Raw genomic sequence first — 26,007 nt, 5'->3', positions numbered from 1 at the left:
GTCAAGGATGGCAGGCTGCAGCAGAAGAGGAATAGTATTTCTGAAGAAGTAGGAGAGTTGGAAGAAGTAATTTTTGTTCGATGATTACAGTCAGAGGGTAAAATACTCAGAATCAAGCTCTTCTCTGAGAAATACCATTCACAGGTAAAAGAAAAGTTTTTTAAAAAGTCAGTTCTCCCAGAGGACAAGGAAAGTTCTGATTTGGTCAGCTCTGAATCACAGCCCAACAAAATGAAAAATAGATAAACAATCTAAAAACCAGATACCAGAATAACTTGATAGATGATTATATAGGCAAAAGTAGCAGCACATGTTGTACAGTGCTTTGCAAAATGCATGGTCTGAAAACCCATATATACAGTGCAGCCAGGGATGAAGTGCAGCGTGAGCGAGCACTGACCTCTAGTGGACATGAAAGTCTAGAATTGGTAAAGATCGTTGAATTCGAAATATAAAATACGTCATGTGGACCGTTGTCCCAAGGCTTGTACTTGGCAACTGTGCAAGCTACAGTCAGCATAGTTTTACTATTAGGAAACTCTCACTGTCTATGTGTCAGGAACTATCACATCTATTGTAACATCTAGAGGCAAATTTTTTATGGCCAAAAGAAAACAGTGCACACTTAGAATTTGCTTAGTAAGGCAGATACATCAACTATTGGTCAGTAAAATTAACTGAGGCTAAATTGACTCTATTTTTTAGATATTTATTTAATAACTGGGCACTGTTGAGACCGACTTGATGGAGAGTACCAGAGCACCAACAGTTTAAAGAAAAAAATCCTAAGGAAACATGAACATACATGTCATACCATATTAAGAGTCTTAGTCCTACTTTTTCTACAGTCAAAAAATACAGAATGGTGAGGGTTCATAGATCTTCAATGTTTGCCTCAAATGAGCTTGTTTGCTTCACACTTTCAAGCTATTTTTCATGTAAGTGTTTTGGAGCTCTTCTTTAATCCAAAGAACAACAATACCAGGCACGTAATTACATAAGGCTAACCTTCAGCTGAAACTAACAAGAAGTTGAGAGTTCTCAAACAGTTAATGTGCAATACAGACTTCCCTCCCTATATCAGTAATGTCATACTTGACTTAATTTGTAAGTCTCACTCAGAAGCTAATGAAGACTGGTTTTCTGTGCTTTCACCACCTTAAGACAATGAGGTTTCTGGGAAATATTTGGTCAAGAAGGATCCAAAAAATGGGAGCTTGCATCTGGTCTTGCAGAAGGGCTCTGTCACTGGTGTAGGTTGTCCTTGTTTCCTTTGCACTCTCTCTTACACAAGAATTATTGGCCCCACACCCCAGACATTTATTCTCGCCTCAGAATGGCAGGGAAGAAGCAGGAGATTCTCAATACCTGTGAATTCTCTATTTTAAGTCTGTGAAAGGAAGGAGGAAGAACGTCTACAAGGAGAGCAGGATGCCAGACAATGCACCAGACTTATTGTGTAAAATACTATTCAAGAGTAACAGATACTACCAGTCTCTGATTGATATGAAGCCAATCTGTGTCCCGAAGTTAATGCCATCACGAAAGTGAGAGTAAAACTTATCAGGGTGGCATGCAGTACAGAAAGTGACATTTTGGTTCTGATCTGTGACAGAATCATCTTGGATGTTCTCAGGAAGAATCCCACCATTCTCAAGAAGAATCCTTAAAGAAAGGAAAAGAAACAGAAAATAACATTTTTGTACGTTCTCACATTCCTTAAGACACTATCATTCAGACAGCACCTCACGTATCAATTGAACAAACGGTGTCAATATTGTGATTGGGACTTTCATGTGCTTTTCTTTTTTCTTTCTTCCAGGATTAGACTAAAATAATTGCTTTTCTGCAACCAGTAGAACCACATTTAATTTGAACATTTGTCTATAATCCATAAACACTATAACAGTAAAATAATAGTTGGAACTCAGCAAAAGTGAGCAGATACCATTCCTTTAAAGTATCATTTGTTGATCTGCAAAGCACTAGAGAGTACTTCAAGATGGTAAGGACTCTCACCATAATAGTGCTGGATAATACAATATCAAAATAATTATTGATAACTAATGTGGAATTAGTCTTTTGATCACTTAGTAGGCTTACCGTGTTGCTCTTCTGATATCAATATAAGGACATGCAGAGTCAAATAGTCTCACACACTTTGGATCAATTCGGTGAAATTCTTTCGCTGATTCATGAGGAAGTTTATAGCAGCAAGGTCCTACAGATGGGCCCAGCACCACAAGGATATCTTCCACATTACATCCATATTCAGATATCATAGCATTTACTGTGGCCATAGAAACTCCTAACAAGGTGCCTTTCCATCCTGTGAGAAATGAGAGGTTGAAAAAAAAATTGTATGAATTGCCTCTTTAATTTTATAGTAGCTAAAATACATGCTGTTATTAAAGGCACAAATTAATAGATATATTTACATCTAAAATAAATAATTATATCTAATAATAAAAATAATATTTTTTAAAAAATGAACACATTAACAACTATCAGTTTGCTGATATAATTTTGTGGAGATGAAACTAGAGAGAAGAGTTTACATTACGATTGCAGAATTACTTTTTCCCAGTGTCCTGGTTTAGGCAACTAGGGCATACCTTACAGCTCCTTTGTGCTTGAAACATTTAAATGGGAATATGACAACAGAAATGTGTTACAGTCAGAGGCATATTTTTATAATATGGTGAAAATAGGGTGTTATTTCAGAAAAAAAAAAAAAGGCTCAAGCTAGAGACAGTATTTGGAATAGACAGAAGAAAGCCAAACTGCACTTTGGTATTGTTTGTAACAGGTAGAAGAACGCCCAGCTTTGAGTTCTTGTATCTCAGTTTGAGTCTCAGTAAGTCTTTGCATTGCACAGGGAGTGCGTCATAACGAAGGACAGGATATGCTAATAACTCTTTCTCTGCTTTTCTACATCCAAAGACTGAGATGACCTTATACCTAACTGTCTTTTTTTGTATACATAGCAACATGTGTTCAAGTTAAACATGAACTGAGGTGGGGTTGGACAGGAAGGAAAGAACTGAGGAAAAGATAATTGGAAGCCTGGCAAGGACTGGGATGTGGGAATGAAGGCCAAAACTTGGGAGATGGAAGGTAGGAGTTCAGGCTAGAGCTGGGAGGTATGCTGGGAGAAGGGAGCAGTGTGGGTTGGAGGAACAATGTGGTGTGTCAGGGACTAGATAAATGAAGAGGCAGCAGAGAAAGGAGCAACTACAGATTTAAATATGTTACAATAATTAGGTTTGAACACTTACAATGTAAAGCTCCTAAACCTTTCAAGAGCAGATAAAATTCTCTCCATCCCTTCTTCCCATTAAAACCCACAACATTCCCCTCTCTCCCCAGACAGACATGCCACAACTCTCATTCCTCTCACTTTCTCTAATCTAAGCTTGCTAGGCATGGGATGGGACACACACACACACACACACACACCAACTTTACTGAAGGAAAGTCAAAGTTTTGATCATCTTATGATGACTCACAAATTTGAATTTATTTTGGCTAATCTATTCAATGCATGAAGAATTGTATGAATTAGGTGGCATTCACAAATTCCAGGCAGAGAGGAAGCTTCCTACCATATCAAAGGGTGTACTAGCATCAAAGCTGAGGAGAAACTCGCAGCTGTGCATTCTCCTTGACTTTATAAATACAGACTTTTTTACAAAATGAAACAGCCTCAGCAGGGAAATCTCACCATGGGATACTTATTCTAGCCTAACAGTTGGGACATCTTCGGAAGTCTGACATAACCCCCAGTTGTGTTAACATCCCTGCTTGTTTTATTCTCATTTGGTTTGGGTCAGACAAGTATTTCTTCTGATCCAAAATGATTGTTGGGGACATTGGCTTTATAGCCACAGGGGACAAAAAATATTACTTGGTTTTGGCTATCAGATCAGAAAAATAAACATGTAAATACATAAATAATAACTATTACAGCTATAAAATTAAAAAATAATACACAGCTTGGGAAACAAACTATTCTCAAGATTAATCTTGTCTTGGCAGATACAAACTTAACAGGTCAGGGTCTATATTGTTAGGTGATCTTGCATTTATTCATTCTCACTCAGTGTTCCTTTGGTTGCTAATTTGTAATCCTTAGTCCAGAACTCCCTTTCCAGTGGTCTCCTAGTTATTTTGATCTCCGTGATTTAAAACTCCTACCAGAATGAGCAGCACCGCAGGCTTTTCTGACAGGATCAGCAAACAGCACGGGTATGCAATCAGCACCCGGAGCTGCTATTGTAACACCTTTCTGATTCGTAACTATTCCATCATAGCTGTCAGGCTCTGTCTTTCCCATAATACACACGGCATTAGCGTGATCAATCTGTCAAGACAAAACCAGAACATGGACAGTGATACAGCAGCAAAAAAAAACTCCAGTTCTGACTAATGAAAGGATTTTTCTTTGGCATGAAACACTCTCTTGCACCAACTGATTATGCGTGGAAATCAGGCACTCCCTTGTTCAAATGCCATGCAGATGTGTCAGTAGAAAGCCAACACAGAAATGATGGTGTATTTTTCTTTTAAGAGAAACTGCTCTGATCATTTATCTGATTATTCTACTCTGTGTTAAGTTAAATGTTAGCATACACTTGGAAGAAACAGTGCTTCTTCTCCATATAGTGCCAAATGGCTGATAGTTTGGATGGCTATTCCCACAGATAAACTGACAGCATAAATGTTTTAATTGTCCTGCTTCTCACAAGTTCTTGCTGAGAAAGGTAAGAATAATGACTATAGTTTTAGCCAGTGATACATGAAGGAAGATCTGATCCATTTACATAAAACAATTGTTTGATAAGATACCTTGACTCTGTGAAAAGTCTCTGGGTTAAATCCTGCAGCATTAGCCAGCCGGCGGAGATTTTCTTTAACAACAACTTGTGGGTCCCTCCGCTTGGAGCTGCTGAAGAGATTGCAGGAGCTTAGAGTTGGTATGTAGGAGATGCCACCTGTCCTTGTGGTGAAGCCATGTAGGAAGATATCATCTGGCAAGGCAAAAAAGACAACAAACAATTGCTTTCAACACATGACCAGTCCAGATATAACATGGTTTTATACTGAAGAGACCTGTAATCAGCCAACTGAGTATTGTTTTACCTTGTATTTAGCTGTGGCATTTAAATTTAAGGATTCTAAATTTCCTTCTTGCTCATAATCATAATTGTCTGAGGCCAAGGTAGAGGGGTTTGAGCAAGGAGTCCTGGCAGATTTAGCCTGACTTTTTGCAGAGTTGTAGTGCAAACCCTAGAGAAGAGGTAACTCACTGAGGAAAATGAGAGTACATTTTTAAGCAAATGTTCTAAGGTGGCATCTCCCAAGCTTTTTTTGGCAAATGACATACTAGTCCTCAAGACATCACAGAATATCAAACACCTGAAAAGCACTGAGAATTTCTAGTGTTATTGAAAAATCCTCTGTTTTTACAGTGCACATCATTTATTGTGGCCTCATGCAATCAACTGCTTTTGGGGACAATGCAGGGGATGGGGTTTTGCATGGCAAAGTGGAACACAGCAACAGTCCCACAACTGGTATTTTTGCTATCTTAATAGCTGACAAGCTTAGTGACATAATCAGTTGAGATTCAAAATCTCTTTTATGTAGTGTGACCCTCTCAAAGTCATAGTCAAAAACTTGAAGCACAACGCAGGCAAAGATGGCTTTAAGTAACTCATGTTCCCTTCAGGCTCTGGATCATTTCAGACATATTTTTAGGGAAAGACGGTTCCAAATTTTTGCAGTAGAAAACCTTTCAGCTTTCCCCTGAACACTCTGAATCATGAGATGCAATAACCAGACTGCTTGAGAGACTTGCTGCAGTAAACTGGGTCACGCCATGGCAGGGACACTGAGACATCAGTCTGATTAACCAGGCATGCGTGAGGCTGCAGACCAGGAGAAACTCCTGTCCCACCTTTCCAGAAGATGATGGTAACTCTCATTGTGTGTAATTCCCACACAGAGGGGAAGAGAGATTTCACTGTCTGTAGTACTGCTCTCACTAAACCTGGGCCTCTCTTTCCTCTGATCATGCCCCAGGCCTGGAATAGACTTGCCAGTCTGTTGCTGTATCTTTATTGACACTTCCCCCTCTTATAGACATGATACACGATTGCAACATCATATAGAGTTATTTGCTGCCTGAAGACATTTCCAAATCTTACCCATTTTGCAGTTCTCTTGAAGAAGTATGCTTGGGAACAGTCTCTGTAAAATCTATTAGCCGGGATTCTCTTTACCTGGGATCAGGGAAGATTTGAGGATGGTGAGCTCCCCATTCAGGCTCGGCAGGCTTTCCAAGTACATCTGAATCTCACTTCGGATGACTGCCACGTCCTGTGTAGGAAGCATTTGCTCTTCACTCTGAGGTTCAGCTATCTGTAGGTTTTTACAATCAGATGCCACCTGTAAATCCTCAAATTCAAACTGGTAGACTGCTGTAAAGAGATGGTCTATATACACTTTCACTAAGTCTTTTCTTAAGGTAGGGAGAATAACTTTAATGATGCTTAGGTCTTTTTCATCCAGTCTTTGTTTGATGGTGTACAAAACAGCAGCTGTAGTCAGAGCACGTACCACCTGCAGTCTTTTCTTCAGACTCTGCAAATGTCTCAGAGCTGGAAGCAAGGACTCTTGTTCACCATTCTCCTGCCTCTGGCAACACATGACATAAACAAATGGAGCAGGGATGGAAGAGCATTTCTCAATAGTTTCCAGCGTGTTAAATAGCAATCCTTGGATGTTGTTCTGCAAGTTGGCCGGTAGGCTGAACAGATCTATCAGTACTGCTTCCACCATATTCCAGGATATTTAAAGATTCTTACAACTGCCAAGTAGTCAGTAACAAAACATGAAAAACAAACAAAAAGGCAAGGACAGCACCATTAGTCCAAATACAGAATTATGCTATTAAGGCAGTGCGTTCAGTGATACTATGTAGAGAAGGTGATGTAAGAGTAATTACTGTCTCAGGATTTCCTCACTGCATGAAAAGAAATTGCAGCAAAAGGAGCGGAAATGGGAATTATTATGTATTTATTTAAGTATTTAGGTATTTCCCTACCACCCCGCCTACCTCAGGTTTTTCCCAGGTCAGGGATGATAAAAGGTTAGTACATAACATTAGACTTATTGAATCAATTAACCCACATTAGCCTAATGGATCTTCTTGCCCTCTGACTGTTGGGCCCTCCTCCAGCTCCCATGACGGGAAGCAAATACAGAGGTCGCTCAGCTTGATGGGACTGGAGGAGTTTGTGTAACAATTTGTTGAAGGCATTTTACACACTTATTGCTGAGGTGAAGCTCATGTCTGCTACCTCTCCTGGCAGCAGGGGCATGGGCTGTGAGCTTAAAGGCATTTTTCCCACAGGCCTCCACAGGACTTTTTGCACTTCTTTTTGCATTACCAAAAGTATTGACTTGCTAATTTCTGACTTCTCTGTGGAGGGGCACACGATCGGTATAGTTTTCAACATGCACAGGAACTTAGCATAGGTTACTGAAACTTTACCTAGTAACAAGTACACAGAACTAAATGAGTGTAATACACAATGAGTGTAAGTGCACAACTTCCCGACTCAGCTTTTTCACTATGCTAACTGCACTCTTTGCCCTGAAATCAAGACACGTTAAGCTTATCCAAAATCATCCTGTAGTTCACACCTTGTTTTGTGGCCCATGGTGTAATTCCAGTTTTGGTGGCTTGGGTTTTTTTTTTTTTTTCCGTTTTCTGGACTTTGTTTATCCAAGCCCAGCTAGGCTACTAACCTGTGGAAAGTTGTCCATCTGTCTCTTCCTCCCTCTGTTGCTATGAAAGCCTATTTTACATATCCTCTAGGTAGTGTCTTACTTTCTTTTCTCTGTCTCTGATAATTTTTCAGTTTCCAGTGGAAGCCTCCAGAGGTCTGGAACAAAAGACTAGATCCCTTTGCTTTGGGAACCTTGAACAGACAGCTGTTCAGATTTCATGACTAAGCACCATGCTTGATTCAGGAGGAATACATGCAGCTTTATCACCAGTTGTAAGACCCCATAATCATTTAGAGTATTCCTTAACACCAACATTTTTTTTGCACAGTAACAAATCATGCAGGAATATTAATTCCTTTGCAGGAAAATTAGTATCTTTGCAGGAAGACTTGAGAATCTTTTAAGTCTTTGAAATCAATGATCTGCTACCAGAACTAACTGTATCAGATAATGCCTCGCACTATTTTCCTGTCCCAAGTCCACATTTTCCTGTAACTACATGCATGCTCTGGCTTGACAGCACTTCATTTTCCTGCAAAAATACTCTTTTGTTGTGTACTTGAGACCTACCACTATGGTGGACTTGGTGTACTCCTTGGCATTTTATGGTTGACAATGGAGTCCCAGAGTTTCTACAAATGAGAGGTCAAAGACCTTTCTGGTTTTAATGGATTATTTATTCAGAGTAGGTTTTGCAGAAAACATTCTGCATTTTCTTTGTTGTTCTTTTCCCCAGACTGGAAGAAAAATAATCCTGACTGAAAATTATGTTTTCCTTTCTGCAAGTTGAACGCTTACAAAGATTAATTACTGACTATCAAAACAGGTGAACTAAAAGTATCAAAATGTGACGGTAGATAAAAGCATCTGTCAAGGAATTTATGACTCCTGATTTTGCTCAGAGTATTATTTGCACAGAGCTGATAACAGCTTTTAGAGAAAACAGCTTGCTAACAAAACAGTGTCGAAACAGACTCATGTCAAAGACCATGACTTGGTAAATCAGGGTATTTCCTTCCCTACCTTGACACTCTGTGGGAGGCATGTAAGAATATGACATGATCCCAATCTAGGTATAGCAAATAGCCCCAGCAAAGACAGTACAGCAGAGGGGTGTAGTGGAAAAACAGATTATTGGTCTGCTTCAGATATGTCAGTAGTGGAAAGTAAGTAGAGTTCATTGCTGTCCTCATACTTCCCTGTATAAATACCACCAAAGAAAGGGTAGAAGAAAAATTTGTGGAAGGAGAGGTAATTGTCTACATTGTTAAGTCACGTGTGTATTGCAAAAAGTCCACAGGGACAATTATTAGTATGTACACAAAGAAACAATGGGGCTGATTCACCCTCATATCCTTCCAGTTTTTCATCACAGAGTCCTACTGAGGTCAGTGGTGTCAGAAGTAAATTTGCTTAGTCAAAATAAAATTTTTTGACTGCTTCCTATGTCCCCCAAACAAAACTCTTCTCAAAATACAGTCTTGCCAAGCACAGCAATGCTTTAGCTTATGAGAAATGCATACATGGTTATTCAGGTTTTAAGAAACATGCTCTACAGTCCCAGTATTCCATAGAAAGTCTCAACTGCATGTAACCGCATCAGGTAAGATTAAGTGCATTTATTAAGGAGTTGCTCATTTCAGTACACAATACAAGACAAATATTTGCACAGACTTGAAGCCAAGGCCACCCATTAGCTCTTTCGCTCACTCTCTGAAACTGTCAGAACAAACATTTGGAGGGTAAAAAGATTCTCTTGCACAGAGATCAAGAAAAAGAAAATGATAGATAACAAGAAGAGAGAAGAGGTGAAGAAGTTAACAAGAGTGAAAAGGAGAAAGGCAAAGCAAATACAGAAAAGAAACAATGAAGGAAATAAAATCAGGCTGCAGAGAACAGACAGCTCAGGGTAGAAAAAAGATCCAAAAAGCAACTTTCAAAAACACCAGAAATTGAATTCTAAAAGCTTGCTGTTGGTCAAGACAAGATTGCTGGCAATCTCCTGCACCTCTGAATCCCAGTGGTCACCTTATCTTCTTACAGAAACACAGAGAACTGACATCATTTTGGGAAAATGGAAAAGGCAAGAAATATTTAACACCTGTCAGAGAGAGATGCCCAGAGAAAGAAAACAGGTCATTAAAGAAGCCCAAATGAACAGGGATAAGAGCACATTTGCAATAAAATTTCAACAACAGCAAAGTCAAAAAAATGGGGGAAAAAAAAGAAATACATAAAACCCTCAAACTGGATTAAAATAAAACATTCTGCCTCTCTTAGGGATATTTAGGCAAGGTTGAAGAAATAGAAATCAGCACTTACAATGAAAATATTGAAGTACATGCAGTTTTCATAAACAAATTCAAAGGTTAAAACACAGGAATTTACTTACACAGGTAGACAATCCTTTTAAACTCTTGAAAGGTATCAGCTGATATAAACAAACATTGCCAGCTTTATATATCTCACTTCTCACTGTCAGTCTTGCAGCTGATTCGTACAAGATGGAAATTCCTATTCTAGGTAAGATTGGAGTGGGAACCTGTATTTCTTCTTTAAGATGAGACCCTGCTTTGTTGCTGTCAATATCCACAGGAAATAACAAACTGTTCTGAAAGTCACCAACATGATTAAGTGCCTGGGTAGCGTTAAACCCGGAAGCAGCATTAACCCTGCCATGTAACTCACTGCTGTAATCATATGTTCTAGTGCATCAGCTTTGCACACTCTCAAACAGATTCAGAAATGTACAGCATAGCAAAACAGAACAAAACCACAAAGACGTTTAAGGAAAACTTGTGCAGACTGAGTTTCCTTTTCTGAGCTGTAACTGTATGTTCCAGTGAAGAATTTTGCAGTCAGTCGAAAAAGTATATTTAGAAGGACCCAGATAGAGAGGTTACAAGAAGTCAGTCTTCAGGGCCACAGGTCCAAAATGAGGATGCTGATTATCTCCTCAGAGCAGTCAGAAATTTCAGAGAGCTCTGTAAAAAAGTCTGCATGTTTTGACAGGAAAATGCAAAGGTCAAAAGGCAAGTAGGGGAATGAAGGATTTATATCAGGCTTTACCCAAGAATCAAATCAAAATAGATACATTTTCTCAGCTGTGCTAAAATCATACTCATGACACATGAGTATATGACAGCTGAAGGACAAGAAAAAAATTAATTTTTTCACAGAGGAATTCATAACATCTGATTTCCTGTGAATTGCTGTCCTATGTCTCCTGTTCCTACCTTCCCTGCAATTGCAGTAAACCTACATTTCTGCCAGGTCCAGAACATCCCTTGGGAGTCCCCTGCCATTTCCCCTCCTGCTTCTCCTTCCAGCATATGCTGGGCAGAGGATGAGAGCTGAATCCTCCTGGCTCTCCCTCCCAAAGGGAACCAATGTGGGTATCTTGTCTTTCCTCCACCCAGACACCAATTTTCATGAAGTCTGCAAAAATGTTATCCCTGAGGCTTTCTGCCCCACTGTGAAATGTTTCTGAACGAGATCATTGAAAATTATTGAGGGGACTTGATGGAGAGAGACCAACACAACCATTTTCTTTCCTTCGCCAAGACTAAGCAAGAAAAAGTAATTATCGGGGTTATTTTTGGTGCAGAACGCTGAGAAAGGATAAAGGTCAGAAAATATCCAGGATACAAAACAATATTGAAAAATGACAAACTGGTATTATGTCTCTGGCTGAAGTATTAGATTCAGCTTCTGCCATTCCAAAAAAAAAGGATGAAATAAACAGATCATGTGCAGACAGAAGCAGTTAAATTATAAAAATTGTGGGATTTAGGGTTAAAATTCCTTAACCTGGAGGTCAGAGGAATATGAGTGAGCACAAGTCCACGGCTATAAAACAGGGCACGGTGTAGAGCAGGAGAAATTGGGTGATGTTTCTTCTTTCTCGTAAACTAGTGGTGCTCAGCAAAACTTATGTTCTCTGCAGCATATAACAAACACTAACAAATTATGCCAGAAAATGTTGTTTAATACAATGAATTAGGTAACTCAGGGAACTTAGAAACGAAAAAAAGCTACGCAAAATCGCCTCAGCCACGGGGCGAGCCAGGCCGCACAACTGCTACGGGCCTCACCGCGAGGCACCCACCCCATTTCTGACAGGAGGAGCTGTTTCCTCCGCTTTCCCTCCGACTCCTGCCGGGGACAGCCCTCCCTGCGGCCCTCTCCCGGCTCTCCACGCCCCTCGGCCGCCGCTAACGGCCGCGCTCCCCTCACGCCGGCCCCGCCGCTCGCCTTCCCCCGCTGAAGTTCTCCGACGCTCCCTAAGCCCCGCACGCCGCGCCGCGGGGACGGCACTTGGCCGACGCTCCCTGGCGGGCGGCGGGCGCCGCGCGCGCCGCGGTTTGGGCGGGAAGGGTCGGAGGCGGGGCGGCCGTTGCAGCCCCCACCTCGAGGGGCTGCGAGGATGGAGGGGGCGGACGGCGCTGCTCGCCCTCCTCGCCCAGCTGCGGCGGGGTTGGTAGAGAAAGGAGGTGGCCTGGTGCTGCCAGGGCGCCTGGCTGTGCTCTGTTCGGCGTTTCAGTGCCTTTGGAGGGTTTGCGTGGTGCAGGGGCAGGCCTACGTGGTGTTGGGGGGTGTGGAGCGCTTGGGTGGGGTAGAGGGGAGAAGTGAGGGGTGCTGGGACAGCACCTGCAACAACCCTAAACATAAAACGGCAGATGTGCTTTCCCGGTCAGGACTACCAGCCTTCAGGCATGGCATGTGGGTCACCTGAGTGCCATTTAATATATTGGGCCTGAAGATGCACTTGTGCCAGACTCATTGCATTTTCTTGGGAGTTCGATGTCACTTTATATAACGGTACAGATTGTCTTCATTAACTTATTCTATCTGAAGTGATATGAAAATAGTACTAAATATTTTATAACCACTGGGGGGGATCTTTACAGTTACGCTAGTTTGTGACTTTAAATGTGACAGCTTTCTCAACATTGTTTATTTTACATTAAGCATAGTTTAACAGTTACTATAGTAGACAGTTGCAGTATGGTAACTGCAATAATGTAAATTTTCAGGCTAAATATGAATACATGTCTCATGCATTTAAGATGCTCTTAAGATGCTTTTAAGAGCTATGACTATATTTATAAACGGAGGATTTTACCTGTGGAGAAGCCAGAAGAACATTGCAATACTTTATTTTATAAAACTCTGCATGAAAGTCTTCTAATTCTTGATCATTTGCTTTGAGCATCCACCCATCAGTAACCTGTTCATGATAATAAAAAATGAACCAAATGGCATAATGTTTTGATCGGGAATCCCATAGGAAAGGCCTAAATATTGTCTCTTTCATTAACAGTAATTAAATAGAACGGTGATAAAACAATTCTTTTTTATGCCCTTATAGTTCTGCATTGTTGCCTAAAATGGCCAAGCAAAATTCTCCATCACTAATTGAAGTTGTAAAACAAGTTGCAGAGCAGCAGCATTCACAAGCATCAGAGATAGAAAAAACCAAGACAGTTCTTTTCCAGTTGCAGGTAGTAAGCCTTTTTTGGAATAGTTTAATTAATTTAGCTTTTTCATTTGCTGAGGAAGTGTTCCTATGAACAGGAAAAGCTGATGGTACTTCACTTTTTCTGGGTGTTTACATTTAAGTGTAAGGCAGCTCTTCTGTTCCTGTGTGTGTCATTTAGGCTTAGCAAAACCTGTGTATGTGTATTGTTATTTGTAAGGCTGCAACATAGGTAAGACTTCATCAGAGTAAGTTATAGCAGAAGCTTTTATTTTTTGTTTGGGAAAAAACAAACCAAAACAAACCCCAGAAAACACTGAGATAGCAAACCCACAAAAACTCAATACAAAGTTAGAGCTCTTTGAATTTTTCGTAGTGATTTCCTGAGAAATTAATGGAAAAAAAGGATTTTAAAAGCATCCTTTTTGGCAGATTTTCACCAGACTCTATAATTTTTTCTTAGTATCTTTTTCACTAAAAATACTTTTTTTCAATGTGTTTGAAGTGGTTGTCCTAAATAGTCACTAAATACTCGTTTTATTTAGTAATATTTGGTAGAACACTGGATACATGTAGTTTTCATGAAGATTATGTAATAATTTCTGTTCTAATCTCTCACAGAAATTATTAAGATTTCAATTATTATTTAACCTTTGAGATCAAATTTCTATTGAGAGAGTTACATTTAAGTCTGAGGAAAGACACAACAGCATTCAGGCATTTCTGAGCATGGGAGAATGCAAACGGAAATAGTAGAGTTCCAATTATCACATGTGTGAATAACCCTACAACTGAAATAATTGAGGTTTAAAATTTTGTACAAAGCTAACTTCTCTGAAGGAGCAGTGAAAACTTTTATTGCTTAGGAATGTCAGTTGATTGACCACACCTTACAAGAGCCTTTTTTCTAATTATATACCATCCCAAAAATAGTATGATGATGCTGCAACAATTTAAAATGTTTTCAAAAAACCCCACTAAACTTTAGAGCCCTAGGTAATTAAGTTAGCTCATTTTCTTCCTCTTCCACACCTTTTCTTTTTTCTTTCAAAAAAGCCTAAACCCTAGGAAGCTCCATACAAACATTAATGTTAGCAGAACAGCAAAGTTAAATGATTAGGAATGTAAAGTCAGAATGCAGAACTGCTTTTTCATCTTTACTTCTATTCCCATGTGTGCAGGTCACAGAAGACATGTAAAACAATAATTCCCTTTCCCAAATTGAAGATCTTTGCCATTTTGCTTTCCTGTCCTCAGTAAATGGTGGCTGGCGGTGATACAAATTCTCCTAAAACTGTAGCCCAAGATTTCCAAATTAGAAGTTATGCAGAAACATTTTGTTCTTAACAGTTAATAATGTCTTAATCTGTTCAAGACATTGAGTTAGAGATTTCATAGCACTCGTAATGCTTCCATTAGGGAAAAGATAATAGGTGACATAAATCATGATGCTAATTCTCTCACTTAATGCACTACTGTTGGCTGTTACTTTGGGTGGGATTCATCATAGCTAGTTTACATCACCTACAAGTCAGATGTTAAGCCTGTATTAGTCATCCAGGCTCCCTCGGTAGTCGTCAAAGAGACATAAACATTTCTGAGGCAGCAATTCAGCCCTCCCATCTTAGATTTATGGGTAGACATGGTGCTTAGGGACATGGTTTAGTGGTGGACTTGGCAGTGTGAGGTTTACAGTTGGACTTAATCTTAAAGGTCTTTTCCAATTTAAATGATTCTATGATTTCTTATGATGGGTTGAAGTACTACGTTCTGGAGTTGTTCACTTCTCATCAGTGAGAAGATGTAGAGGCCTTTTTAGGACTAGATGCATATTAGGGGGTTAAAAATAGCTGGGATTAATCCTACTGTCAAATACTACTGTGATGAAGGTGGGATTAAAAGCTTCAGTAGGGCAGTCTAGTTAAACTCCATCACCCCAAATGCCCATCTGTGTGTTTGTGTGGATTTGTAAGTGTTTTTTGGCATCATTAGTTACTTTTAGTCTGATTAGTACTTAATGAGATTTCAGCTCTAAACAAACATTAGGATTGGGTTTGATCTGTCACATCCTATGTATCTGGCATATATGAGGACTTCAATTTCAAGGATACTTTATTTCATATTTTAGATTCAATCTAAGGGGAGAAGTCTAAAACAGCATTCTTGCATTGTGCCTCTAAGGTGATGGTTGTAGGAAATAGAACTCTAATTATCTTCCATTCAAGCCACATTGAACAAGTGAAAAAGAAGACTGTTCAATAAATATAAATTACAGTGTTTAACTAGATAGCCAGTATCCTGTCAAAAATGTTCTTAAGTGAACACTGAAATCTTTTACAGGCAAAGTTTCAGGAACTGGAAAAAGAAATGGATTCTATTCTGTTAGAAACTAAGATGACAGAAAGGGAAATATATCTGCAAGATGATGCCATAGAAGTGACAAAATACCACTGTGAAAATCTGGAAGCCCAAGTCAGAGCCCTATATTCTGAAAATTTAAAGCTGAGGCATGATGCAGAAACAGTACAAGAAGAGTTTGAGATGACATTTGCAAGAAATAATGAATATCGTGAAAAAATAAAGGCTCATAAACATCTCTTTTGGGAGATGGAAAGTAAAATGCCAGTTATGATTGAGCTTGCTAAAAAGAAAGCTGTCGTTAAAGAATTAAAGACAAAGAAAGAGGAATTAATGAGTGATTTCCAGAATCCAGAAGGATCTGTTATAAAACAAGTGCAGGTACTATATTTCATCTTTGATTATTTTCCTTTTGCATGAAATAGTTTTGGCACAGTTTAGCTAATATGATTATTTTGTCTAATATGTTTACGGTTCATGAGGGACTGACTACGGAGAATATAGATAATTTATAATGCTATATTAGTTGACGAAATTTTGACTTCAGTATGCAGTAAAAAACTCATCAGCTGTTGTTATCTGTATATTATTGTAAAAGTCAGGTTCATTCTATGTGATCAAATGAACTCAGCTATGAAAAAAATTAGAGAGCTGTAGATCAAACTATATCATTGCCAAAGTATTTGTGGGCTTCTTTGGGTTGTTGGATAAACTTACATGGAAACTTTCAGAATTCAGTGGAACATTGCCATGTTGTTACATTTTTAATGTAAGAGCACAGTATTCTTTCAACTTTGCTGTCAGGTGACAAACTGCAGTTGAGCTGTTTGTCAGCAGGCGGTAGATTTGATGAGACAATGACAGAAAGGAGAGAGGAAAAATATATTTATTTCGGTATTCCAGTCTAACACTTGTTTTTATTTGACCCTAATTGCAATACTTATTAAAAATTATCATGTAGGAATTTTTCATCACAAAACTTTACCAATACATGAACAAACACAAGTGTGAAGTTGAAATGGGGTCACAGATTTTAACTCCGATGCTACTTGCATTATTGGAAATCTGGTGTTACTCTATTCACATAAATTGATAAAAATTTGGTTGTACAAGCAGATCTTTAAATACTGATAAATAAAGACCGATTAACATTGTATCTCCCTATGAGAAAGAAATATCTGTCTCAAATATTAAATTAAGTATTCTTTGATTTTGCAATAAATTACATTTTAAACAAAATTGAGACCACCGAAATGTGGTCAGATTCCTGTATTGTTGTAGTTGTTTGCATATTTCAGATCAAGAGTATATCTTCTTAAGTATCTAAAGCCATGTTATGATTTATTTTAATTATTTATTTACATTCATAAAATATTAATGTTACTATTATGAATAATTTTAATGTGAAATTGTTTATTATAGATCTTGATCTCATATCAGTGGAGTGAGACTGTTAAAATGTGGCATTTTTATTAAGTTTAATAAATGTACTGTGCAACTTTTGAAGGAGAGGATTTCTATATCTTGACTTACATCTGCAGGAAGAAATTACACTTTTAAAAAGGGAAATCTCAACATTGAAAGAGTTCATCAATAAAAAAACAGATTTGCTGGAAGAAGAGAAAAAAATGCATGCTAAGCTTAGAAAAGAAATAGAGGTGAGTCATTCAAATAAAATATAATTACAGTTCTCCTGACAGAATGTAGATAGTGCAAATGAATTTTGAAGTACTTTATACACAGTTGCTAGCCATACATTATTCAAGTATATACAGTAACAGTAAATTCTTGATACTGATAGTCTTTCTAAAATTCAGAACTGAATTGCTATCATGAGAAAATTGAAGTTAAGAACATTATTTCTTAAGTCTTTTAAGAAGGAGTTGAGCTGTGAACTTTTGGAATGATGTCCTGAAAAGAAAGAGGTCACTGAATGATAGTAAGGCAAAAAGCACAGGTTTTTATTTCTGTAATACTTCTGAAATACTTTAAATTTCACTGCTGACTTATTATTCATGACTTCTCTCCTGATTCCTGATAACTCATCAGTGGGAGAATCAATTGCACCAAGAAAATGGACTTCCCATGAATCTCCCTAATTTGAGCTGACATTAAATTAGGGATAACACAGCAGCTTCTAATTAGCTGCCAAGATAAAATTCTGATAAATAGTTAAAACCTTCTCTTTTTAAATAATTGAACTATATTTTACATTTTGCTCCTTACTAAAATACTTTGTATGTCTAGATAGTTTTTAGTTTGGAAGTTTCATGTCATTTATCTTGTTAGTTCAAATAAATGCTACAAAATTTAATGAGCAAAGCTCGATAATATAAAGATTAACTGATCTAAGGTTAGCTCTATTACCCATTGTAAAATGTAGGAGGAAAAAAGAATCATTTTTCATGTGGTAGGGAACAGAGAATTTTTAAACTGAAAAGCAAAACACAGCCACTTTAGAATAGGTCTGTGCTATTCAGCATCCGAGAAAATATTTTATTATCAAGGCAACATTCTCCTAAGAAAGGTCTCTAAACTCACAGGCAGCCTAAAAATAATGTTCTGTTATTGGAATCAAATTAATTAAATAATGAAGGTTAAGATCTTCTTCAGTTGTTTGAATTATATGAATTTTATGTCTCAGAAGGAAACAGGATTAAAAATGGAATCTTTCAGGGTATCATTTTCTATTAAGAGCTCTCTGGAAAACAATATGATTTTTAATATAAAAACTGACAGTGGACAAGCAGAGACATTAATACCCAGCAGTCTTCAGCACAACTCGGGAAAGAATACTTAAACCAAGCATGTGAATAAAGTGAGATACTGGACACATGGATTGTGCTGCAGCGGTAGGATTCATCTCCTGACTGCCAACACCTGAATGTGGTTGTTTGAATACAGGTGGCTACACATGAGTCAGATAGTTTCCCATTATGATCACTGGAGATGTAGTCAGTCCAGTTGATGTATCCTAGAGATCAGTTCAGTTGGCCATCTGTAGGGGTTTACAGTAGGGTGAGCTGCATAATCTGTTCTTTCTAGACTTGTAGTATTCATTGCCTAGATTTCTGTTGATCAAAACAGGAATGCAGACATGTAGGTCATACATGCACCTCTGAAGCTAGGTGTCTTAATCTGCAGATAATATTCATCATAGATATTTCAGTATCGTACAACACGTGATGTTCAGTTCCTGCAAGCACTCATTCAGATGAGTGAATCTGACAGCATCCCTTGAAAAGTTGTGAAGGATTATGGTGGAGAGCCAGGCAACTTGAAGAAAGACAACCCTTCACCAGTAAAAGAAGGCAGCGTAATTTATAAAACATTATTGAGGAGGTTACCTAGTTATACATGAAATTTAGGCAGCAAGACTCACAGGAAGTCACTGGCAATGCTGTAGTGATGCAGCTGTACTCCATCATGTGTATGTTAAATACAGTGTAATAATGTTTCAATAAGCAGACACGAGAATAATTACACGCTACCACTCATATGTCTTTCAAACTCGGGTAAGTAAGCCCAAATTTTCATTAAGTGAATACCTGTTATTTTCATTTTTATTATAATGAATGTTTCATGCATTTACACTTCAGAATGCAAATCTTCAGAGAGTTGTCTGCCACAGCCATTATTCACATAGGGCAGCAATGAGGGCAAAATTGATGCAGTACTGCATTGCCACAGTATTGTCTTTCTAAGAAAAACATAACTTTTTAAGTGCAGTGCAACAGTGAAGATGCCACTACAGCCACCTAGGTTACCTCATTTGTGTTCTAATTTATACCCAAACACACTTGTCAAAGGCTGAAAATGTCTTCCTTTGTCTCCTCTCACTCTGAGGCCTGAAAGCTTCCATGTACAAAGTGTTGCCGCAGCTGTGAGATGCTGACTCTTTGGGTGGGATATTGGACATCTACAGAGCAGATGATACCCGTATTGAAGTCCTCACTTAAGCTCTTAGTGGGACAGTACTTTTCTTTCCCTTAGTGGGAAAGAGAGGGACGTTTCATATTGTCCTAAAGCAGGTATCTGAAATAAATCAGATGAATTGCTTCCTAGATGTCTATGTCTCTTCAGTAGCTATAAAGTGAACATGGAACGATTTGGTCAAATGTCAGAATCTACACTTAGACAGAGTTAGGTGAGCTGAACCCACCTCTGTAAATAGTTTTGCTTGAAATAAATTTTGAAGTAAATTTTATTCTATTTTATTAGGTACAGAATAAAAGATATGATGCTATTCTAAAACGTTTGCATTGCCAACTGAACAAACTCCATTCAAATAAAAGACAATGGCACTGGAACATTCAGCAGCTGGAGAAGAAGGCAGCAGAACTAAGAAAGCGTCTTGGAGTTGTGGAGTTACAAAGTAGCATGTAAACCAAACCTAACAAAGCTACAATGTGGGTAATCTTCCAGGAGGAGGAGCTTTTTTTTCTGGAAATACTGCAAATAGTAAATAGCCTGATAGCTGGGCCAGGGCTCAGTGATTTCTTTCTTTTTAAAGTTTTTCTCCCTTTCATTCTGTGGCCTAAAGTAGGCTGTGCTGAATCTGTAATGCTTTGGAATAACTTTTTTTTTTTTTTTCTTCCCTTTTCTTTTTACTGTAGCCAGAGGCTGTTCAGGAAGAAAGTTATTAGCATTTCCAGGCATTTTCAAAATATGTACCTATATTTTCTAAAAAGTAATTTGAAGTCAACCAAATAAGATTTGAGGAGTTCCTTTTCATGTGATTAGATCTCTGAAGATTGAGATCTACATTGTTTTTCCTACAGAGAAATCGGTATCAGTGTATATTTGCATTCTTGGGATACCACAATTTGAGATCTTTTATCCACATCCCTTATTATTGCAACCTACTAAGGAACTCTGAAAGCTCTGATGGCCTGTATTTTGCTGTGTGGGAAATTCATACAGATGACGTTATGGCCTGTTTGCCCTGTATCTGCCAGGACATTCTAGCATGGGGGCCAAGGAGGACATAGGTTGTCCAGCTATAAAAGGCTTAGGAACAAATATTCTCAGAACTGGGTTTCAAATAATCTGACTTTCACTGCTCTAATATATGCTAGCAAAGAGGAATGGGTAGGTAAAGAGAGAACTGAATCTGGACAACTTTTGAAATGGAACAACTCACCCTCTAGAACTAGGGATGAATTACAGATGACTGATTATAAAGGAATTTACTGTGTAGAGGATCTTAACTAACTAGTACTAGCCATCTAACATCTAAGTGCTTAATGTTCAGTAAGATGATTCTTAACAAAAATGACAACCTATTAAATATTCTTGTTAAAACAGTAGTGAACACTAGACATTTTTCTTTGCCTTCTTTTTATTATGTGCTTGGCATTTGAGGAATGTACTGTACTTCATTCTTACACTTAAGGTAATAGTTCTGACTGGACATCACCTGTAACATTCATCTGTTCTATGGAAGTAGCTTTTTATTAGAGGTGTTGTCTTGAATAATTTAGATTTATCTGGTGAATATAAAAGATTTAAGCAAATTGAGTATTAACTGTGGAAAATGTTAGACTGCCTATACATTGTTAGCTTAGGAAAGAAAAGCTTAAAATGCAATACTATTATTACTTGTGTTAGAACATTCATATGTTAATGTATATTTACATTTCGCTTAATACGTTATTTCACTTAATATAAAGTTATTTTAAACAATATGCTGACTCATGAAGGCTGTCTCTCAACATTGTTAGACTTTCAAGTTTGTTTGGCTTGGTCTTTTTCCTTTGCAGTATTATCAACCAGGCTTCTTTCATTAAAACAACAATGTAGAAATGAAAACCTCAATATCCTATGCTGTAGTAACAGTGATATGATACAAATAATTTGCTGGGTTAAAACTTTTCTAACCTAATTTATTTTAAAAGAAGACAAAGAAAGACTTCTTAAAACTAACCCCTAATCTTAACTACCTTTCTGTTCTGAAGCGACTCACACATTCGTTGCTCACAAGTCCAGAAAGCACCAACAGAACATTGAGTTTTACTGTAACATTACAACTGCTTATCCCAACACACAGCAAAACAGCTTTCATTTGATCAATGTATATCTTCTAGAAAGGGATTCTGGCTTGAAAAATTGGAATATTTGCTGCCTTATTGGTAGTTTCAGTGGTTAACTACTCTTCTTTTGTTTTGCATCAGTTCTAATTTGAATTTATTCAGCCATCCATTGAAATGAGCGTACTTTATATCCGCTCCATAAAAATACTTATGCACTGTCTTCTTGTTGACTTAAATAGATCAAGCCTTCCAAAGTTACTGACTGTCAGATCTGACCGAGAACTTTAGCTTAATGTATCCCCTCAAAAGTGGTACAGCATCCAGAATTCTCAGGGTATTAAAACTGCGTGACCTTAAGTGTGCCTTTCACTACTGATACCGTCTTGGTTTCATATTTAGTTTCTAATTATTTCTGAACCAGAACAGTCAATGCAGCAAGATACATTTCTTATCAGCTATACAAATTACTTCAACCAAATGTACTTTGACACTTATTACCATGGTTATAATATCACATTTTAACCTTGCACTTTATTACCAGTTGAAAACAACTCTAGCAGACATTCCACACCTTCTAACTTAAACAAAAATTAACCTTTATTTTTCTTTTTGAGCAATGAAGATGTTCATTATTATTATTAGGGCAGTTTCTGTGTACAGCACGATTCATATGAAGTAAATACCTTAGACCTACATTTTCCCTGTTTCTTTTATTAAATCTAGGTAAATTTTAGTATCTCACATTACTTTTATGGATCTTTTGTACATGTTTTAAAATTGTTTAATATCATTTAACAAAGGCGAATACAAGAATGGTATGTGATACTCCTGTTAGTGCTGTATGCAGAGGAAATGTTGCCTTCTGCTACACAGAGGCCTTCCTGTCGTCCAAGGCGTAAGTTGTCCAATACTCCTTTTTGCTCTGTACTTAACAAGAGAGCTCATGTTCTTGTCTCTGGGGCCTTTGACCCCTTCAAGGAATCTCAGCTATCCAACTATTCCTTCTTTTTCCTCTGTGTAAAACTTGCTTTTTCAATATACATATTTAAATGGACTGAGTTTTATCTCAGTTGTGTCTCAATCTGGTAACTACAGAGGATTCCCCTACATCTGGTAATAGCTGAACTCCATATCAGAAAGAGCCCTGGCCACTTGCAATTCCTTCCAATTCACATCCTGTTTTTTCCGAGAAGAAACGCAGCTGTGCAGGCCAGAAGGGAGCTGCTGCATGGTTTAGCTGTAGCCCCATATGAATGGTGGGAGTTTTGGAAACTAAAGTACTCCTCAGCTTCTCAGCTTTCCTGCCAACAAAATGTAGCTGTAGTTTAATTAAATCATTTGACTGTGCATCTCTGTGCTATGTATAACTGTTCTGATCTCATATGATTAAAAAACATACAGTAGAACTAATTTTATCTTTAATTCCATATCAAATAAAAATGCTAGCATTGGTCTTAATACCACCACCTGTAGAGTCCCACTATGAATGCCCTCTTCATATGTTGGAGCTTCTTTAACAATTATCTGTGGAAATGTGTTAGCCAGTCCTTAATCCATCTTACTTATGCGTTGCTGACTGTATAGAGTATGAACTCTTTAATACAAATGGTGTTTAGCACAAAGTCCACCATGTTGCAAAAAGTCTGTTTCGTCTCTGAAATAATTTGTTATAAGGACTCTGATTGTTATTGTCATCCTGCATCACTGTCCTAGTTAAACACCATGATTATAATCGCTCTTCCCCCATAAACACTTTATTTATGTGTTTAACTCAACTGCCTTGATACCTGAGTTGATTCGTCTCTGATCTTTGAAGCTTTGGTTGTCCTCAGTCCCCACCAAGCTTGTGGAAGTTCAGTCACTCAGTGCACCTGAAATCTTCATTCAGTTTTTTCATGTGCTAAACACCACGTTTTACAGGATTGAATACATTTTGCATGCTTCTGATTAAACAGAACTTTGTATCATACAGTATTTACGTATTTTCCCATGAGCAGCATTTTAAATTTAGCATTTAATATTTAACAGATAATAAATATAAAGAAAGGTATAAACATTTTACTAGTGAATTGCAGTTAATTGGGAGAAAACCTCATCTGGGAAAAAACTCAGCTGAAACAAGGAAATATAAATTACTGACTTCTCTAAACTATCAGTATTCTGTACAACATATGAAAAAAGAAACGTATGTAGCTTTTTATAAGATGTCTAATTCCAGCAAATCCTGGCAACCTGCTGAGGCAGATTTTCCTTGGTACAATGTTGAACAGTAGTAGGTTGATCTCAGGGCATTTTTTTTTTCTCTTAGCAAGCAAGCATAGACAGTAGGAGAGTGATTTATGATTTTCAGGGAATAACACAGCGAATACACTTTGTGTTCTTTACATAAGGCTCTCCCAGCTCCCAATGGAGATGCATGCTGCCAAACCCATATCAGTCATTTCTGACGATGGGTGTGGGGCTAAAGAAGGAACTCTGGCTTCAGCGCTCTGCAGGCAACGGGAAGAAGAGTGACTGCCCGCTCTGAGCAGCAAAACAGACAGCAAGCAGCAACGGACATGTAAATAAAGAGTGTGGAACAACTTACCAACCAACGAGTCCTACCCGCTGCTTAGCAACAATCTGAAGCACAGGAAACTGGATTTATTCCAACAACATAGTGTAAATGAGTAGGAACATATTAGGGGAACTCCACACTGGACAGGGAAACAATACAGCCGTTAGATGACCCCATGTGATGCAGCAAATGTACTGATGGCTGTTAAAGGGAAGGATTTCCTCATGCTGTAGGCTGACGCCCCACATGAATCCCTTTCACGTGACCCAACAACTTGAGCTGCTGAAGCAGAGGAGATATGTCAGGTAACACAGATGTACCTGCTAAGATCTTTGCTCTCATCAAGGCTACATGCGATACACAACAGAAGAGGGAAGGTGGCTTGGGAATAGATGCCAACATTATGCTGCTTTGCCTCTGTTGCAGGGTTTACTGTGGCCCTCAGGAGAGTTACTCGCCGAAAGCTGTGTGCATGAGTGTGACAGTAGTGTGTGCTATTCTACTATGGTTCATACACAGTGCTTCAGAGGAAAAAGAAATCGTGGCCACACTGTGCATTGATGGTATGTCATGCTGTTGTGAGTGAAAAAAACAGACTTTCAGAACTCTTACCCAATTTTCTGAAATGCATGAATATATCGTTATCAAAGTAATTATTAGATCCTTTGTTAAATTGCAGCTGCAGCATGCAGCTCTGAGTCATGTCGAGGCAGTGACTTCTTGAGGAATTCCAGGCAGTACTGAAATATTTTCCTTTTAATTGTCTACTTCGCAGGAGGCAAATGGTTTTTCAAGGCAGGGTTAAGGCAGTGCAATGAACTGCCTCAGAAATGTGGATCAAGCAAAACCAATTCACAGCCTGCTTGCAGAACCACACTCAATTCTTTCACTGTTTTTTCCTAGCATTTAGAGGAAGTAACATGTTGTGACCTAACAAAACAAAGAAAAAAAATAAACCACAAACTGCAAAGGACAAAGCAAGATAAACAAAGAAAATCTCTACCCTCCCTACCCTCAAAAAGAAAGATAATTGCACTGCACATTCCCCACCTGGATGAAAGCAGACAGAGGAGACGGCATTATCATGCCACTAAATAGAATTCTGGTTGAAAATGGTTGCTACAATAATGAGCAAAGGACAGTGCTCTGACTTGAACAGAGATTTCTCCTGTTAGGAAATTACATGAGTGTTTCTACATTTTGCAGTAGCTTTTTAATTTAACATAGGCTAGTTTCACATAATTCAATTCTCTCTAAATCTTTCCAAGAGAAGCAAGCTTCTTAATCTCTCATTTTATTATAAATATCGTATGATATACTCAATATTTATTGACTAAATGTCACCTAAATGCTTCGATGTTCTTCTATCATTTACACATTATATTAATTAACGTAATATATCAGTTGCAGTGGAATCACCATCCCTGGTGGTGTTCAAAAGACATGTAGATGTGGCACCCGGGGACATGGTTTAGTGGTGGACTTAGCAGTGTTAGGTTTACGATTGGACTCAATGATCTTAAAGGTCCTTTCCAACCTAAATGATTCTATGAAGACTTTTCTGGAGTGGAACTAGCACCAACAGTTTCAAATGCAGTTGCTTTTTTTCCCCACTGACAATAAAGTCTAATAGTTCCCTCTAGTGGTGACATGTCTTTTTACATGGTAAAGGCACCTTTCATGCTTGTTTGGGTTTGAAGGTCGATACTTATCGTGAGAATAGTTAATATTTCTACAGAACATGATGAATAGTCCTAAATGCTATTTAATTTCTCGAAAGGAAG

The 26,007-nt window shown here is 38.2% G+C and overlaps 2 protein-coding genes across 4 annotated transcripts; one reads left to right on the top strand and one right to left on the bottom strand.

Annotated features, from left to right (window-relative positions):
- Positions 1 to 688: 688 nt before the first annotated feature.
- LACC1 (laccase domain containing 1) lies at positions 689 to 24,368 on the bottom strand. 3 transcript variants are annotated; one of them, XM_074815630.1, is made up of 6 exons: positions 24,254 to 24,368; positions 6,285 to 6,871; positions 4,849 to 5,030; positions 4,198 to 4,363; positions 2,104 to 2,329; positions 689 to 1,665 (listed from the first exon to the last, which is right to left on the bottom strand). In XM_074815630.1, the coding sequence occupies exons 2-6, from the start codon at positions 6,841 to 6,843 to the stop codon at positions 1,488 to 1,490; spliced, it is 1,311 nt and encodes a 436-aa protein (XP_074671731.1). In that variant the 5' UTR covers positions 6,844 to 6,871; positions 24,254 to 24,368; the 3' UTR covers positions 689 to 1,487. The 3 variants fall into 3 exon arrangements, with proteins under 3 accessions (XP_074671731.1, XP_074671730.1, XP_074671732.1); XM_074815629.1 differs by lacking the exon at positions 24,254 to 24,368 and adding an exon at positions 10,190 to 10,370; XM_074815631.1 differs by lacking the exons at positions 6,285 to 6,871; positions 24,254 to 24,368 and adding an exon at positions 6,210 to 6,241.
- CCDC122 (coiled-coil domain containing 122) lies at positions 13,188 to 20,020 on the top strand. The gene is made up of 4 exons (XM_074816952.1): positions 13,188 to 13,301; positions 15,617 to 16,015; positions 17,176 to 17,292; positions 19,856 to 20,020. The coding sequence occupies exons 1-4, from the start codon at positions 13,188 to 13,190 to the stop codon at positions 20,018 to 20,020; spliced, it is 795 nt and encodes a 264-aa protein (XP_074673053.1).
- Positions 24,369 to 26,007: the final 1,639 nt, after the last annotated feature.

Source organism: Strix aluco, chromosome 2 (assembly GCF_031877795.1).
Source record: "Strix aluco isolate bStrAlu1 chromosome 2, bStrAlu1.hap1, whole genome shotgun sequence".
Lineage (NCBI taxonomy): Eukaryota > Metazoa > Chordata > Aves > Strigiformes > Strigidae > Strix > Strix aluco.
This window is presented reverse-complemented; position numbering and strand designations above follow the sequence as displayed.